We start from the raw sequence: 18,236 nt of genomic DNA, 5'->3' as shown, positions 1-18,236 counted from the left end.
ACTCCCCCGCCCCCCCCCCCAATGCTTTAAACTCATCAATAGAGTCACTGTCAAATATTACACATCACAGGATAGGGAATTGAATTCTAAACATTTTGAATCTACTTACATGCAAATTTTATAAGAATTGACCGCGTTATGATAATAAAGGTCGTTGACCCCCCCCCCTGACCTTTGACCCAAACCGCAAACAAAGGTAATCATGTCCTTGTTTCATATCATATATCACAAGATTGGGCATTGAATTCACAACATTTTGGCATTGGTTGCATGCAAATTGGATAAAAATTGACCGCACTATGGCAAAATGACGATTTTGACCTTTTCATGACCTCGACCTTGACCTTTGTACTCTCAATTTTGTAATTGGTATTAGAGTGTGGGGAACAGAACACTCAATATTTTGGTGTTGGTTTCATGCAAATCGGATAAGAATTGACCGTGTTATGACTAAAACCGCACATTTTGCAATGTCGTGACCCCCCCCGACCTTTGACTCCCAACCGCTAATATGGGTTATTACGTCATTGTGTCATGTCACATATCACAAGATGGGGCATTGAATTCTGAACATTTTGGCATTAGTTGCATGCAAATTGGATACAAATTGACTGCGCTATGGTAAAAAGACGATTTTGACCTTTTCATGACCTTGACCTTGACCTTTGACCCGATCGCTCCCAAAATCTAATCAAATGGTCCTCGGATAATAACCAATCATCCCACCAAATTTGCTGCGATTCAGTTCAATACTTTTGGAGTTATGCGAATAACAAACAAACAAACAAACACACATATTCACAAATAAATAAATAAAAACATAACCTTCGCAACAAAGTTTGCGAAGGTAACTAGGTACAAGTATGTATAGTGATAAAAATATAAACTGATTCGATTTTGGGGTCAAGAGGTCAAAAGTCCCGTTCGGTAAAAATTCCATTACCGAGCTAACTTGTGAACCCAGTTGGACGGATTTTGACCAAACTTGGTGGAAGTATAGTGTTATGGCCTGGGGTTCGGGCTCGCCACAAGGGGAAGCACCCGAGTTTCTCCCGTACACCCGGTCCAAAGGCCGCTGAGCACAGATAACTCTGTGGTACAACGGGCTGTAGTTCTTACACAGCCATAGTCGCCTGACTTAGACGACCAGCCGAGCAGGGTTATGCTTAAATGTTTCCACGATACCTTTCTATTGGCACGGTAATCAAACTAGAGGCCACACCCTCGGCGCCACACCTGGTGATCTTCTGCCAGGTGGAACAGATAGGCGCATCACCGGCAAACAGAGCAAATCAGGTGGGGTACAACTTCCTGTCAAACTGGACTTGTACACTGTGTCGGACCAATGAAGGAAAGGACAATCGAGACAGGTTGGAAACAAGAAAAAGCAATCAGAGATTGCAGACCTTTGCCAGGATTGTTTAGTGTGGTGTTTGTGTAGTTTAGTGTGGTGTTCATGTAGTTTTGTGTGGTGTTTGTGTAGTTTAGTGTGGTGTTTGTGTAGTTTAGTGTGGTGTTCATGTAGTTTAGTGTGGTGTTTGTGTAGTTTAGTGTGGTGTTTGTGTAGTTTAGTGTGGTGTTTGTGTAGTTTTGTGTGGTGTTTGTGTAGTTTAGTGTGGTGTTTGTGTAGTTTAGTGTGGTGTTCATGTAGTTTAGTGTGGTGTTTGTGTAGTTTATTGTGGTGTTTGTGTAGTTTAGTGTGGTGTTTGTGTAGTTTAGTGTGGTGTTCATGTAGTTTTGTGTGGTGTTTGTGTTACTGGTATGTTATGCAAATAATATTAGACATAATTAGAACTGCCACTTTATAACTTCTGATAGTGATGACCGGGTACCAATACATCCCGCTTTGATCGGACACCTGACCCTAACCCATGACATTTATTATTATTTAATTGAAATCAGAATGGGATTAATATAAATTCAATTAAAATCAAATGAAAGACCAAATAGGTACAGTCCTGCAGTTTTTCTGACTCGTCTCTTGCAAGCCTCATCCTCATTGGTTCACATCCGATGTGGGCAGATCTGTGATGCAGCTTGTGGGAAACACCGCTGTCTCTGAGGGAACTTCAACACAGCCCCATGCTCCTCCCTTCACACACCCAAGGCTGAAACGAGAGCCCCCGGTCCCTCTCTCCCTCGCGCGCAAGCGTTCGTTGTGCAGTGCGCCACTGTATCCTGCCTGTGAGATGTGCTGCACCCCACCATGAAAGGAAAAAGTGCTGCACTTCGTGCCACGAACATGCATGTGAGAAGGGACACAGTCCCATGCGGTGAAGATAACCTGATCGGTCTGAAGGATTAATGACCGCAAACGGACCGTCTTAATTAATGACACAATTAAACAATGTGTGAATGGAGTGGCAACAGATAGGGATGCAGACGGACTGAGGGATGGCGATAAATATGCGACGAGGAAAACATGAATATGCACGATTCAAGACATGGGTGGAACATAAATATCCATGTTACATCACAACCCTGTGCTATGTTCGTGTTAATTTACATCCAAAAATCAAATGTGTGTGCATGCGTGTGTGCGTACGTGCGCGTGCGTTCAGTCCAACGCTACGGTACAGTGATAATTCATGGGTAAAAAATAATAATGATAAAAGTGTGTGTGTGTGTGTGTGTGTGTGTGTGTGTGTGTGTGTGTGTGTGTGTGTGTGTGTGTGTGTGTGTGTGTGTGTGTGTGTGTGTGTGTGTGTGTGTGTGTGTGTGTGCGCGCGCACAAGCACGTTCGTTCGTTCGTTCAGTCACCTGCACTACCCCGCGCTGCAGTACGCAGTTCACTCCGCACACACTGTCACTCTGCTAAACACAACAAAAATACATCCTGTGAGTGGTCAATGGATCAAAGTGCGGACCCCATGGTGTCATGTGGTGCCTCAGCGTCATCTGGCTTTATTTATTTATTTATTTGTTTTTACACCAGATCGAATTGTTTCACCTTTCTGTGCGATGTGCTTTTATTTTTGATGCTATTTTATTCCATTAAGAGCTTGGATGAATGTTATCTTCTCTATAAAAGTGAATAAGATGTTTGTTTGTGATGCCACTCCTCTGATCTCCCAAGGTTAATCGCAACAAAACTTTAAAGGATCACTTTTCTTTTCTTTAAAACCATGATACGCCTCACTTAGGGTTTTAAGCAGTCATTTTCTCACAATTGATAACTTATAAACACACAAGCCACCACCTGTCATGGGGAGGGGTGGGAGTCTGGAGGGGGGATGGGTGGGAATATGGAGGGGAAGGGGTGGGAGGAGGGGCCAGGTAACACGGGGTACATTTGCTAGTCCATAACATATGACTTCCATTGAAGGTACTTTAATGCAGGGGAGGTTATTCAAGGAAGGAAGCAACACGTACCATTTTGAAAGTCTTTCCTATGACCTAGCCGGTGTCAGTTTTGAACCGTTGACCTCCCAGATTCAGAGTGAACTCTAGTCTAACCATTACGCCTCGAGTCTGGCATTATAAAAAAATGTTATGCATTGAGTTTTTAATTTGAGAAAATTTGTTTAATTTGTTTCCAACGTAAAAGGTGTTGACTGATTGTTCTTCCTCTGATATTCTGAGTTAGTGAACTGTTGTTAAAATGGCAGTTCAAGTTTGTCTTAACATGAAAAATAATTTAACCAATAAATTTCTTTTTTTTCGTTGCAGGGAAGAATTTTCCGCAGACTTCAGTTCTGAATGTGTTCGCAGACCATGATTATAATCGCTCGGTAATCACGGTGGTGGGTCCACTAAGCAAACTTGGTGAGCCCTCTGACAAAACATTGCGATTGTGTTCGTGATTTGTTAGAACAAGGCCAAAATTGGGGCTCATAATTTGAATGTCAACCACATAACATCTGTGCGGAGCTGTCTTTCTTAAAATTGAGTCAATAATGTGAGATAACCTTCAAGTCATTTGAACATGAAAGAAAACATTCACCTTTTGAGGTGCTCGTTGAGAGCAGGGCTTTGGAGTGCCATGAAACTGTGTGGTTTGTCAGTGTAAGCAGTTTCATTTCACGGCTTCACGTCTGGTGATGAATTTTAATGTGACTGTTCGATGAAGGAAACACATCTCACATGTCGAAGTTCATCAAAGGTTACGATTCTGTGATTCTCCATCACACGTTCAAAAATCGGAAGCACTTTGGCACGAGGCTGTCGACTGAAGTGCACGGCTAGAAGCAAAACTTAGCACAAAGTTTATTCGGACTACACTGTGAGTGAAAATACAAACGAAAAAAATTGAAACTATTCTTCAACACCTCGTCAGAAATGATGGTTGATGTGAATGGCAGTGATTCAAATCATCTTCTGATAATGAATAAGCTTGCCTTGTAAGGTCAATGCGCATTTTTCTGGCTGTCAAAAATTATTTATGAGTTGCTCGGATTCGGCGCTGTATTAGTTTGGTGCGACGCTAAGGCTTGTTTCTATGCTTGTGATTCAATATGGAAAAAATGTTTCTTATATCAGAGTGTGCAAGTACTCTCCACTGTATGTAGGGATGGCGTGGAAAAAAAATGGTCGGTCCCAGCCGCTACATGCAAAACTAAAGTTAGAGTATCTTCACGAAAAAGTTCCTTTGGCTACATATGAGAGCTTACCTGGTGTGTTCAGCCGATTATTTAGGCACGGATCACTTTTCAGTACTCCACACCACAGCGAAAGCAAAAAAAAAAAAAAAAAAGGCGAAAAACCGAGGTCATTCAAAATAAAACTGGAAAATCTTCTCGTTCATTATAATGATGATGATAATAACAATCTCCAGACGGCATATTTCCGAGCTGTCTCTCTCAATGGAAATGACTATGGTACCATCCGACAGAGTTTTACTTGGTGCAGCATCCTTTGCTATCGTAATTTTAATAAAAAGCTTGAAAGGGTGGAAGGCGTGGCCTGTGGAATTGGTGGGGATTATGACCCACAGACAGGAATTCAGCTTTATATATAAAACATATGTCACATATATGTGTGTATATATAACATGTGCAATATGTCACGCGTAATGTGTGTATATAATGTGCAATATGTCACGTATAATGTGTGTGTGTATATGTCACGCAACGTGTGTGTAGAACATGTGCAACATGTCACACATAACGTGTGCATATATCAAGTGCATCATGTCATGTATAACACGTGTATATTATTTGTCACTCAAAACGTGTATACAAGCACAACACTCCACATGCACAATATTTGTTGTCACAACAACATGCACAACATGTGCAAAAATCACAATTGTGTATGTGCAAACCACGACCCATGTACGCATGTGCACGTGCACCACCACCATCCGCGAGTCCCCAAGGTCAAACAAAGCCCTCCCCAGTCCTGAAGCATCTATCTTCATCACAGCAAGGAACCATAAATCATTGGACCAAGTTTTCTCCCAATCAGTGCCGCACCCAATGGACCCCCTCCCCACCCCTGGCCCCAAAGGATTCACCTTAACCACAGCAAGCGACCACGATTTATGGACAAAGCTGTCTCCTTATCCATGCCGCAACCAAAGGAGCCCTCCTGGTGTTGAAGCATCCAACTTAACCACAGCAAGGAACCACATGACACATGGATGAAGCTGTCTCCCCATCCGTGTTGCTGCCAATGGAGCCCTCCCAGTCTTGAAATTATTCAAAGAAAGATGTGGGGATTGTTTCAAATGATCATTTCTTGTGACCATCTCTACCTTGTTTACATACTTTTTAGAGTAACATCCCCACATCCTTTTACAATTTTGTGCCTCTGCTGACGAAGTCACCGGAGGAATTATTTTTTCGGGTTGTCCGTCCATACGTCTGTATGTCCGTGCTAAATCTCGTTATCGCAATATCTAAAGAACCGTGGAATGGATTTTGTTCAAACTTAGTAGCAGTATATATTGTGACACAAAGATGATCTGATTAGATGTTGGGATCATTATGTCAAAGGTTAGAAGGTCATGTTAAGTAAAAATTACGTCACCACGCGAACTTGTGAACCAGTGATGGAGTTTTGATCACACTTGGAATGAGTATACAGTATGATGCAAAGATTAACTCATTAGATGGTGGCATCAAGAGGTCAAAGGTCAGAGTCCATGATCGGTTTTCGTTAGTTTGCTGACTGAAGAACGGCTGAAGAGATCCAAATCAAACTTGGTACAAGTATGTAAATCAGGTAATAATGTGGGCGGTGGCATATCTGTCGATGTCACGATGTCGAAGAGTGCTGTTCTAGTTTAAAATCTTTTTATCACCTATGAGTAACGTGCTTTGAACCTATGTGTAACGTATCTCAAACGCACATTGTTGTATGTAGACAAATTTCATTGATGTCTTCCGGACGACCACAGAACTTACTGAACGTGTTTCTAACTTACATCTACCGTATAATGGCGATTTGGCAGCGTTTAGGGGAATTCGTATATACAAATGGGCTTCACAAGAGGAAGCCGTCAGTGTTCCAGACTCCATGTTGAGTAGATGTCAATGTCAGTAGTATTAGGTGAGCGTGTCAGTAGTAGTAGTAGTAGTATTGGTAGTAGTAGTATTGGTAGTAGTAGTAGGTCCATATCAGTAGTACTAGTAGGTCCATATCAGTAGTGGTAGTGGTAGGAGTAGTAGTATGTCCATGTCAGTAGTAGTAGGTGAGCGTGATGGGTGATGACGGTGTGGGTGATGATGGATCCTCGTTGCGTCCACGAATTGGAGACCACTTTGCACCATTGTTCGATGTTCTTTTCGGCTAATTTTTTTTTTCTCATTCCCACGATGAACTATTTTTTTGTTTCAGTTTTTAAAGTATTCAAAACCACTTGGACAAATGCATAATGTACTAGTAATGAACACAGAACGCTTCGATAACTTATAGATAAGTTATACCAACGATTGATTATCGTGTTTTAGGCTTCCACAATGTATGCCCAACGATAGTCTAACGTATGCATAGCGTGGCAGCGTATCGTCGACGATTACGTGAGGTTTTCTATTCATAGGCTGCAACTTCACTTTTAATAAATGCCTGTCACTCGCCTATTGTTTTTGGACGCTGGTGCTCGGCAATTGAAATCGTTTTCATTGAACGAATTAAATCGCTTCCACCTCACTGCAGTCACGGCACCAACAGCAGCAGGCTCAGTGCCAGCCTCATGCCAGGCTGAAGCGGATCCCTGGAGAAGGTGTACTGCTTGGTTATCCTTGGACCCACTCTGGCTAGCAGCTCGTCGAACATCGCTGGGGGCATTCGCAGGAAGTTGATGAAGGATGCATGGTCCTCGTTCCGGAGTTCCACCATGAGCTGGTCATGTATGCCGTAATGGCGTCGACTCCCGATCCATGGTCTGACCCAGTTCCTTCTCCTCCGTTCATGTCTTCTTCTCCCGGCTCTATTGGCACGCAACTGGTGCAGTGTCAACTCGATGAGGTCATGTTGATGTTCGAGGACAAGTAGGTATTGTCGTCTCAGCCTTGCCGTATCCTCCATCTCTCGGAATGACATGGACATGTACTCACCACGAAGTCTAAAAAAAAGACTGGTTCCTCCTGCGAAGCCCCTCTTTACATACCAATTCCCCTAATCGCTGCCAATATAGTCAGGAGGCCCAATGCAGAATAGTGTACGACCCTGCTGATTCCGTGTTAGAATAGTGCAACAGGTGTAAATTGACTGTCCAGACACACAGAAATGTGAATCAACTTGTTGCCAACTCTGGATATGGATAGTATGGCCGCCATGACAGTTTACAAAATGGTCGCCATTAAATACACTTTTCGTCATATTTCAGCTGCAAATTGACATGAAATTACAAAATTAAGGTCGATTTCCATGTTTTTGAGCATGCCTGAGCTGATGGGAGTATAGAAAAAAAAAACATTGCTCCATCCATTTTCTAAAAATAATATGACTTGTTTTTCACTATATTATTTTTAAAGAAATGTTCAGGCTCGAATTAGAATGTCTGATTATACAAACCACAATCAATGAATTTTACAACTTTGCTATAAAATGAACCTAAACTACATAACTGTGTGTTTTTCTGTTACCCAGGACTAACTGAAAAATGAAAGCCGCAAGATTTCTCACAGGGGGTTCAAGGGATCGAGAAGAAGAAGAGCATGTAGACTGGAATAAATGCTTTATTTGCCAGGACAGTTCAAAAACTAGCAAGTCAACGCCACTTCAAAAGACTACAATCGTTGGTGTGAAAACTGTAGCTGAATGTTGCAAAGAAAGAGAGAAATATAATGACTCTAAATATGTTGACTCATTCTCAAGAATCAGAAAATATTCTGTACCGGAGCACGTCGAAAAGATTCAATGGCACAAATTCTGCTATAGTGACTTTACTCACGCACAAAAAATAGACAGACTGAAGTCAAGGATTCAGCCACAATCTGTGACTTACGCAGAAGAGATACCCACAACATCAGGTTCCTCAGAGAAATACCATGTCCCAAAGTCACTAAGATCCGCGCACAGCGCTATGGATTGGTCAAAATGCGCTTTCTGCCAGACTGACATTCCTGGAAAAGCTGGTGTCCTGACAAATGTTGAATTTGATCACACATCATCCAGGATGCTTAGTTTGGCCCAATTTGACCCCACCATGCGTCACAGGTTTGCAGGTGTTTCAGACTTGATGGCAGCTGAAGGTAAATATCACCTCAAGTGTTATGTTTCTTTTCGCAAAAAGTATAAAAAGGAGAGTGGGGAGAAAAACCAGTCTCCTGAAAGCATCTGTTTCAGAAATGTGATGAACCAGCTTGAGAAAGAGCTGCAGAATGGACATGTGTTTACCCTGAAAAACATCTGGGAACACTACAGCATGCTGTTATTGAATGATTTTGGAATTGAGGCTGGAGCCTACAAAAGCTACAATTTCAAGCAGAAAGTGGAGGTTCACTTTGGTAGTGACAAGGTGACATTCGTGCAGCCATTGGATGTCACAAAACCCCTCATAGTTGCATCCTCAACTGTGACAAAGTTTGCCATGAGAACCGCCGTGAATGATTTATCTGAAGAAGGTGAAAGTTCTGAAGAAGATGAATTGGCCCAGTGCAGTCTGCCTCATCATGAGAACGAAATCCTTAGCTGGATCTTCAGAGTGGGCATAAAGATTTACAGTGACGTAAAACACTCTCCAGGGCATAGCATTATCGGTGGACTGAACACAGAAAATGCAGAGCGAATTGTACCTGAAACCCTGTACATGCTTGTAAAGCTTCTTTGTGGTGGTGACAGCACTGATAAGATGGACAATGAAGAAGCGGATGAGACAGATACCAAGAACAAAGTTCTGAGCATCTGCCAAGACATTATTCATGTGGCTTCAGGACACTGATGTCCTCATTCTCCTTGTTGCCTATCAGCCGCATCTCAGTCCCTTTGTCTGGATGAATGCAGGGACACCCAAAAAGCAACACTACATTCCCATTGACTCCATCAATATCCCAGATTCGCAGAGGGAGTCACTTCTGGCATTTCATGCAGTGACAGGTTCAGACAGCACAAGCCAGTTTGCTGGAATTGCGAAGCGCTCTGCATGGGCTGTCTTTCAAAACAACTCCCACCTGTTGAATAACCTAGGCAAAGAGGAAATTCCTGATGAGAGTGTGATTGCAGATGCTGAGTCATTTGTCTGCAGGCTTTATGACCCTCATGGCCAAGATAACTCAATTCAGCGAGTAAGATGTGATCTGTTTCTCAGTCTGACCAAAGCTATTGAGAATCTGCCTCCAACTCGCGATGCTCTGATTCTACACATCAAGCGAGCGCACTACCAGACTTTTGTGTGGAGAAAAGCCTTGGAATCTGAACCACATCTACCTGCACCTGAGAACTGTGGGTGGGAACAGGTCGTCAAAGATGGCAACGAGACATTTCAGCCACGACTCATGACTGCACAGCCTATTACTGCTTACTGTGTAGAACTGACGACATGCAAATGCCGTGGGTCATGCTCAACTCGACGGTGCAAATGTACACGGAATGGACTGCCTTGCACGAAAGCATGTGGATGCAAAGCCCTTTGTAGGAACCCGTTCAGTGTACAAGCCGATCAATAGCTCTGAAAATTGTACTTGGGTGTTCTCACAACACTTTTCTCTTCTGCAAAGCAACGTAATTTTGTGTTAGAAAGAATCTGACAGCTGTTGAAATAACCTTTGACTGACTGTAAACCCATCTCCATCAATAGTGCTAAACATTTTCTTTTTCACATTTGTTGCTCGTATGTGCATTTTCAATTTCGTCTTTAAGTTGCCAATTATGTGAAAAGTTGTGATCCAGTACAAAAATAAAGCACAAAATAGTGTTCCTCGTGTCAGATTACATAGTATTTCACAATCATGACAAATTTCTGGCTAGTACAATTTGCAGTAAGAAAAAGACTAAATCTGATGGCGGCCATTTTGATTACTGTCATGGCGGCCATAATATTCAGATGCAGACTTGGCAACAAGTGGAACTAAACTTGGTCATGCCTAGACTCTTCAAAAACACCAGTTGCACCATTCTAACATGAAATCAGCAGCGAACCTATTTTCTAAGCTAGCTACAGATTTTGGCTTCTAGACTAATACGCCATTATACGGTATCTGGGTCATTCCATGTCAAATCATCAAAGAATCTGCCGTCATCTCTCAGATTTTTGTAAAACTTTGGGAACCAATTGGGACCCATGAAAAACGGCAAGAACTCAAATATTTTTGCTAACAGCCTCTTAATTAGTGAGATACAGACTAACGAACTTTGGACTAATTAGCACGACGTCACAAATTCAAATGGCCATAACTCTAAAAGTATAACACCTAGAGAGCTGGTTTTGGTGTCATTTTAAAGGTATTTTCATGCCCTATGAAATTGTCTGGGCAACATTTTCCTACCGCAACCACAAAAAAAGTTATCACAAAATATAAACTTCAATCGTGAATCCCCAAAAAATGTATCCTTCAAATTTCCTCAAATTCATCCCAGAGGTACCTTATGATGTCAAGAAGCTTCCACATAAATTTTGTGATGGGCACTCCAATAGTTTCTGAGATATGAGCAATAATGTACATGTACGTATGGCATATAGGTTCGAAAATCAGCATTTGTAATGTATTATACAATCATTCTAACCTAGCCATGACAGGGAACGACCATCAATTGCTTTGAAGTATCATATACTTTCATTTTCAACTGGGCCTGAGGGGAAGAAACAAGTGCTGCTGTTGCTGCATTGAAGAGGAAATTGAAAGCCTAAGTCAGGTTAGTGAACACTGTGTACTTGAACTCACTTATTGATTGTATAATACATTACAAATGCTGATTTTCGAACCTATATGCCATACGTACATGTACATTATTGCTCATATCTCAGAAACTATTGGAGTGCCCATCACAAAATTTATGTGGAAGCTTCTTGACATCATAAGGTACCTCTGGGATGAATTTGAGGAAATTTGAAGGATACATTTTTTGGGGATTCACAATTGAAGTTTATATTTTGTGATAACTTTTTTTTGTGGTTGGAGGTCGGAAAATGTTGCCGAGACAAATTCATAGGGCATGAAAATACCTTTAAAATGACACCAAAACCAGCTCTCTAGGTGTTAGACTTTTAGAAATATGGCCATTTGAATTCACGACGTCGTGCTAATTAGTACAAAGTTCGTTAGTCTGTATCTCACTAATTAAGAGGCTGTTAGCAAAAATATTTGAGTTCTTGCCGTTTTTCATGGGTCCCAATTGGTTCCCAAAGTTTTACAAAAATCTGAGAGATGACGGCAGATTCTTTGATGATTTGACATGGAATGACCCATCTGTAAGTTAGTAACACGTTCAGTAAGTTCTGTGGTCGTCCGGAAGACGTCCAATACGTCTACATACGTCAATATGCGTTGGAGATACGTTACACATCGGTTCAAAGCACGTTACTCATAGGTTAGAAATAAGTTTCGGGTACGCTAAACATTAACTCGACGTGTTTCGACTTATGAGTAACTTACAAGTAACGTGTGTCAACGATCGCATAACGTGCCTACAACTTATGGCCAGCATATGCGGAATGTGCGAGTCATATGCTGGCTAAATCGTCAAGGTGTGACAGCGGCTTCAAGCAGCGCTTGGAATACCTCGGGCACATCATCACGCCAGAGGGGCTGTTGAAACGCCCTCGGAAGGTAGAGGCAAGTCAACATATGCCACCGCCTCGCGACAAGACACAGCTGTGCTCATTCTTTGGGATGGCACAGTATTACCAAAGATTCGTGCGTGGGCTCAGCTCGCAGCTTGCGCCATTAACACGGTTGCTCAGGAAGGACAAGCGCTAGGACTGGGGGCATGCACACCAGGCGTCATTCAGGTCCACTGAGCCAGGTCCAAAGCGGGCTGATCGCGACCAAACAGGTCGCGGTGGAATCGGCTCATGATCCAGTGCTCGCCCGTATCGTTCAGGCGATTTAATACGTGGAATTGGAGCGATCTACCTTCAACACCGGCATTTCAGCCTTTCGCGTCGCGCGCATCGCAGCTGTCGTTGGTCCAACGTTGCGTTATGTGGGGAATGAGGGAGGTGATTCCACCGAAGTTCAGGCAGCAGTGTTTGGAAGAACTACATGTCAGTCACCTTGGCGTCGTGAAGACCAAGAGTCTTGCTCGTAGGCTGTTGTGGTGGCCGGGGTTGGATAAAGACATTGAGCAGATGGTTAAGCATTGCGCCACGTGTCAAACAGATGCTGATAATCCGCGTCGAGCTTCGGGACTATGGCCAACCCCAGCCAGGGCTTGGCAGAGGGTCAATGTGGATTTTGCGGGGCCGGTTAAAGGCAAAATGTTTTTGATTGTGATCGATGCGTTCTCTAAATGGCCGGAGGTTGTAGTAATGTAGCATACATCGGCAAACATTATGGTAGAAAAACTGCGGACGATCTTTGCTAATAAAGGAATACCCAAGATTCTGGTCTCTGATAACGGTCCGCAGTTCATCGCAGGTACATTTGTTGAGTTTATGTGTCAAAACGGTATCGAACATCTAAGGTCCGCACCGTATCATCCTGCCACAAACGGGCAGGCGGAATCATTTGTTAAAATGTTGAAATGGGCTTTGCGTGGCGGGGAGGGGAGGGTGTTGCACCTGTGCAGACTGTGGTTGATGTCTTTTTGCTCCAATACAGGAACGCTATTCATCCTGCCACGGGTGATTCTCCTGCCATTCGTCTCTATGGATGGGCATTGCGGTCCAGACTTGATTTGCTGTGACCTGGGGGGGGGGGGGTCGGTGAGTGGGGCGGTGTCGCGCCCGACGCTGCTGCGCGGTTTTGATGTGGGACAGCGGGTAATGGTACGCGATTATTGCCACGATTCCAAATGGGTGCCGGCTGTGGTCTCTGTGGTACTGGGGCCAGCAAATTGCATGGTGCGGACTGATGGTGGGGAGGTGTGGAAGTGGCACATGGACCAAATGCATGATCGCTGTTCAGCGTCACCCCCCCCCCCCTGTGCCGAGCGACATGGGGTCCCCACCTGTGATGTCGCCGTGGCCAGGCGTTGTATCGCCAAGGCCAGACGTGCCGACGCCTGCGGGGTGTTCACCTGATTCAGTCCTGCCAGGGGACGACGAGCAGGCTGGTCGGCCGGGGGCAGTTGTTGTTGCAGATGGGGCAAGTCCGGCAAGGGTGTCACCTCGACCTAGCTGGGAGGCGTCTGAGCCTGGGCCGTCGGGCGGCGCTGCCCGCCCAAGAAACGGCCGCGGTACTTGGAGGATTTTGAATGTTGATTGGTTTCGTTTGGTCATTTTATAATTGTCATTTCATCATTAGAATTGTCATTTTACGAGGGGAGGAGTGTGCTATATCACGTGGTTGGGTGTCATATATCATGACTAGCGCGCTAGGGGTGGTTGTAGTGTACATCCGGGCACGCAATAAAGCGGAGTTACTGCTACGCCCTCACTCTCCGTGTTCCGCTGCACCTCGGACATTACAGGGGGGACCTTTTTTGTGTGGGTGATGGGGGCAGAGGGTTGTGAGTGGGGGGGGGGGGGGGGGAGGGAATTTTGTGGGTGATGGGGTGGTTGTGGCTGATGGACGATTGGGGGGGGTGGGGGTTGTGGGTGATGGACGATGGGGTAGAGGGGGGGTTGGGTGATGGACAATGGTGGGGGTACTACTCGTCCACCCAACATCACATATAAACTCACTCATCCACCTAACCTCACCCATCAAACTCACTCATTCACCCAACCTCATCCATCAAACTCATTCATTAACCCAAATTCACTCATTTAACCAACCTGGGCATAGTGTTGAGCACCGATAACCAAAAAGTTAACTTCGATAACGATAATCCGATAACCCCAATTTTTAAGTCCAATAACGATAATCTGGTAATTATAATACAAAGTTATCGGAAGTTAACGATAATCCGATAACGATAACTACTTTTTAAAAAGGATTAAAAAAAAACAAGGAAAAAACCTTCAAAACCCAAAGAAAAGGCTTATTTATGTTAAACCCAAAAATAAAATAAGCATTTTGCGTCTTTTTCGAGTCTATGAGTCGTCACACACACACACACACACACACACACACACACACACACACACACACACACACCACAGCACGTTTAACCGGACGGAGTCCAACATGCACTGGGAGGTTAACGGGACGGGTCAAGGACACAATGTGGATCCAACAAACAAATTAATGTCCATTTCTTACCGAAAGAGTAACGGGAATAGGTCCGCGGAACGCTGCGCACACAAACAGGAAGGCACCGTTCATTCAAACATGAGAGGCACGACCTTACAAACACACCGAGAACAGTTACAAACATGGCGCGACGGTATCTCCACGCCTCAACACTCATGTCCGACTGTCCGTCGCTCTGCCAAAGGTTAGACCGTCCTTGTGTTTGAATTAACCGATCTGTACGTTTCCCAACCTTGACCAAACTCAGTACCTGCAGAGCCGAGCAGCCGCATTGCTGAGGAAGTCGCCATTGCAAGGCTTCTTCTTCTTCTTCTTCTTCTTCTTCTTCTTCCTCTTCTTCTTCATCCTCCTCCTCCTCTTCTTCTTCCATTTTTCTTCACGCGGCGGCCTGATTCAGCATTATCTTGTAAAACAAGTAATCTATAATCATGGACATTTTTCTCCACATTGATAATTAGTTCGGCGAAAAAAAAACCCGGAAACGATTAAAATGTTATCGGACAAAAAATTAACGGACATTATCGGACGAAAAAATCGAGTTATCGGAAGTTAACTGGTCCGATAACGATAAATGGAAGTTAACTTCCGATAATAGTAAGATTTTAAAAAGTTAACTTCAATAATGATCTGTTATCGGATTATCGCTTTAGTGCCCAACACTGCAACCTGGGCATGAGAAAATGCGCCCAAACCACGCCAAACCGTCAAATCTCGCGGGATTTGGAACGAGATGACAACAGACAAAATGGCCGCCGCACAATTACCGGTGATTTCTACGGATTTTTTGCGGACAAAAACAGTAGTTTTAGTTGAGAAAACTAGTAGAGAAGCTCGTACAAATACAAAATAATAGGAATCACCGGTGATTCGCCAGCCGGGCAGGTAAGGCAGTATTGTGCACCCGCCCAGCACAAAAGTTAGGCGCCATTGGCGACCGGGCAGCCGTTAATTTGCACCCCTGTTTACCCTCGTCTGTTTGTCTGTCTGTCTGTCTGTTTGTCCGCACAGGGCTTTCATGTTTTTCTCCGCAAAAGCTTGTCGGATTGAGATGAATTTTCACCATTGGTGCGACTACTCATGTAGAATGTTTTTATAATAATTATGACGTCATAGTTCACGTGGTGTGGCAGCCATGTTGGAAAAATGGGAAAATTTTGGATCTCTGTATCTCTGAAACCGCACCATGGAAAAAAATTGAAACTTGGCACATAGCAAGTACTCCTCATGGGGAATTAGTGATTTTTTTTTTTTTAATGACATCATAGGTGCCTTTGTTATGACATCATAATTGCATATGCAGAACACCACATCCGATCAGTATGAAAAATTTTGAGGGTCATCCAGGTATAATATTGTCCACAGAAAATTTTTTGATCTCATCGGTCACGTGATTCCGCAGCCATATTGGATTTACCCTAAAACCTATAAAAAATACACTACTCAAAAGAAGTCCTCGCGAGGGTCTGCGATCTCTGATTGCTCTTTTTCTTGTTCTTTATATAAGGGTTTTCCAGCAATGTAGATCATGAATACAGCTTCAATATGCATCGAAGAAAACATGATCTGAATGTTTGTTATAACCAGGATGCCTGAAACACAGGTCGATTAAAAATGTAAACATGCAATGTGTGAAATAAGCACTGTAACACCACTGTGTACACCATCTGGCAATGATAAATGTTGAGGACTTCCTTCCAGTGTATGTCGCCCATAAACGACAAACCTATAAGCACTTCTCAAATAATACAGCCATAAAACCGAGAAACATCAGGTCCCTGGAGGAGTGATCGTGCCAGTGCAACATCATGTGACATGACATTGTCTTCGGTCACATGACCCTCAATGAACAGAGTGAGGCAACATGGGCAAACTTTTGTTTTTGGATGTTTTGGTTTATGGACAGTTTTGTGACTTTTTTTCTTCTTTTTTTTACCTCCACCACCGAAGGTGGATGGAGGTTATGTTTTCACCCCTGTCTGTCGATGAGCAGGTTATCTCAAAACGTTACAGATGGATTCAGCTGAAACATAGTGGACAGGTTGGGTGTGTGAGACGAGAGCGAATAGATTACATTTTGGTGAAGATCCATTCTGGATAATAGAATTACTTAAGTGATTCTTCACCATTGAGAGATGTGAGCAAAAATGTTAAACTTGACATACTGAATGACACAATATTTCAAAATGTTGTGTATAGATTATGACAAAACTTGGTAGATGAGTTGGGTCGATCACAAGAACAAGCCAATTAGATTTTGGTGTGTAACAAGGACAAATGGTCCGGATGCAGATCTGGCCGATCAATGGGACCCAAAAGGTAAACTGTTCAGCCTGGCAGAGGTATGTGCTCCACCAAGTGCTGTTCTAATTACCTCTACCACCGAAGGTGGACAAAGGTTATGTTTTCACCCCTGCTGTTTGTCTGTCTGTTTTTTACCTGCAAAATCATATTCGAAGATATATAGGTTGGTCTGCTCTGTGATTGTCTGCTTGTCTCTATGTCAATCACCCACAGGTCACCATTTCAAACCAATCTTCACAAAATGGTACAGTTGGTCAGAAGCAAGACACCTATTGATGATTACATTAAAAGGTGAACAGGTCAACATAGGCTAAAGGTCAACAACTTTAATATAGACATAAGCAGAGACATTTTTTTAGGACATCATCATAAAAAGAAAACCACAAACCTTTTCATTGTGCTCTCTTCAGGTGAAATTCGCACAAAGTGAGTGAGTCATGATGAAGAACAGTCGAATAGACGCCTATCAACAAAGTCAATTCTGATTGGACGTTCTCTACTGATGCGTCATAACCTCCCAATGGTCTAGGTGGGAGGAGCCTGTTCAGTGTTCAGCTCTCCAATTGGAGGTTGCAGAGTCTGAGGCGGAGCCACTAATGCTGTTGTAGAATCCTCTTCATCAACATCTGTGATCATGAGACGAGTTTGTGTTCCTCTTCTTCTTTGCACAAATAAGCAAAGCGAGTGGACAAACTTTCTTTTTGCCAACATAACATAGGGTCTATGGAATAGATAAATGTCGCTTCTAGTATTCGGAGATGCGTTATCCTTCTTCCTCTACTCAATATCTTGAATGCATCCACATTATAATGTTCAGCGCAGTTTGCATTCTCAATCAAATGCTGTCCAATAGCAGATGCACACGATGTTGGGATTGATGCTGGGACCTTCCTACAAGCACGTACCAGCTGTATTCGTGTACCAATTGTGTTTTTTTTTCCGGATGGACAAAGGGACATGCCGTTTGATTCTGTCAGTCAGATGAAAGGGGGTTTTCTGTAGTTCTGCCGACATACCGAGCATCACATCGGCACTTGAACTCATAAATAATATTGCTAAGTTTTGAGGCAGGCAGAACATCCTTCTTAACTGCAGGAATCAGACGTCGAGAGGTGAAGATCACTCTTGGACGAACAGCCAGATACGTGTTTGAGACACATCTTTTGATTTGTTCCTCATATCTTTGCGACATTTTCCCTTTCCAAGGAATCTTGATGGAGACCGGGCACTTTTTCAGGACCCATCTTCCGTTCA

The 18,236-nt window shown here is 43.4% G+C and overlaps 1 protein-coding gene across 11 annotated transcripts in view; it reads left to right on the top strand.

Annotated features, from left to right (window-relative positions):
• The window catches only part of FTCDNL1 (formiminotransferase cyclodeaminase N-terminal like), a 121,335-nt gene that overhangs the window by 37,820 nt on the left and 65,279 nt on the right, over window positions 1-18,236 (top strand). For 10 of the 11 annotated variants that reach the window (XM_085870918.1, XM_085870917.1, XM_085870921.1 and 7 more), the window contains one exon: window positions 3,670-3,765. The exons of the other annotated variant lie outside the window; for it this stretch is intronic. In XM_085870918.1, the coding sequence (XP_085727044.1) occupies window positions 3,670-3,765 (96 nt within the window). The remainder of the gene's footprint in view (window positions 1-3,669; window positions 3,766-18,236) is intronic. 11 annotated transcript variants of the gene reach the window in all.

Source organism: Eptatretus burgeri, chromosome 2, assembly GCF_056783735.1.
Source record: "Eptatretus burgeri isolate ZD-2024b chromosome 2, Ebu_testis_v1, whole genome shotgun sequence".
Classification (NCBI taxonomy): Eukaryota; Metazoa; Chordata; class Myxini; order Myxiniformes; family Myxinidae; genus Eptatretus; species Eptatretus burgeri.
This window is presented reverse-complemented; position numbering and strand designations above follow the sequence as displayed.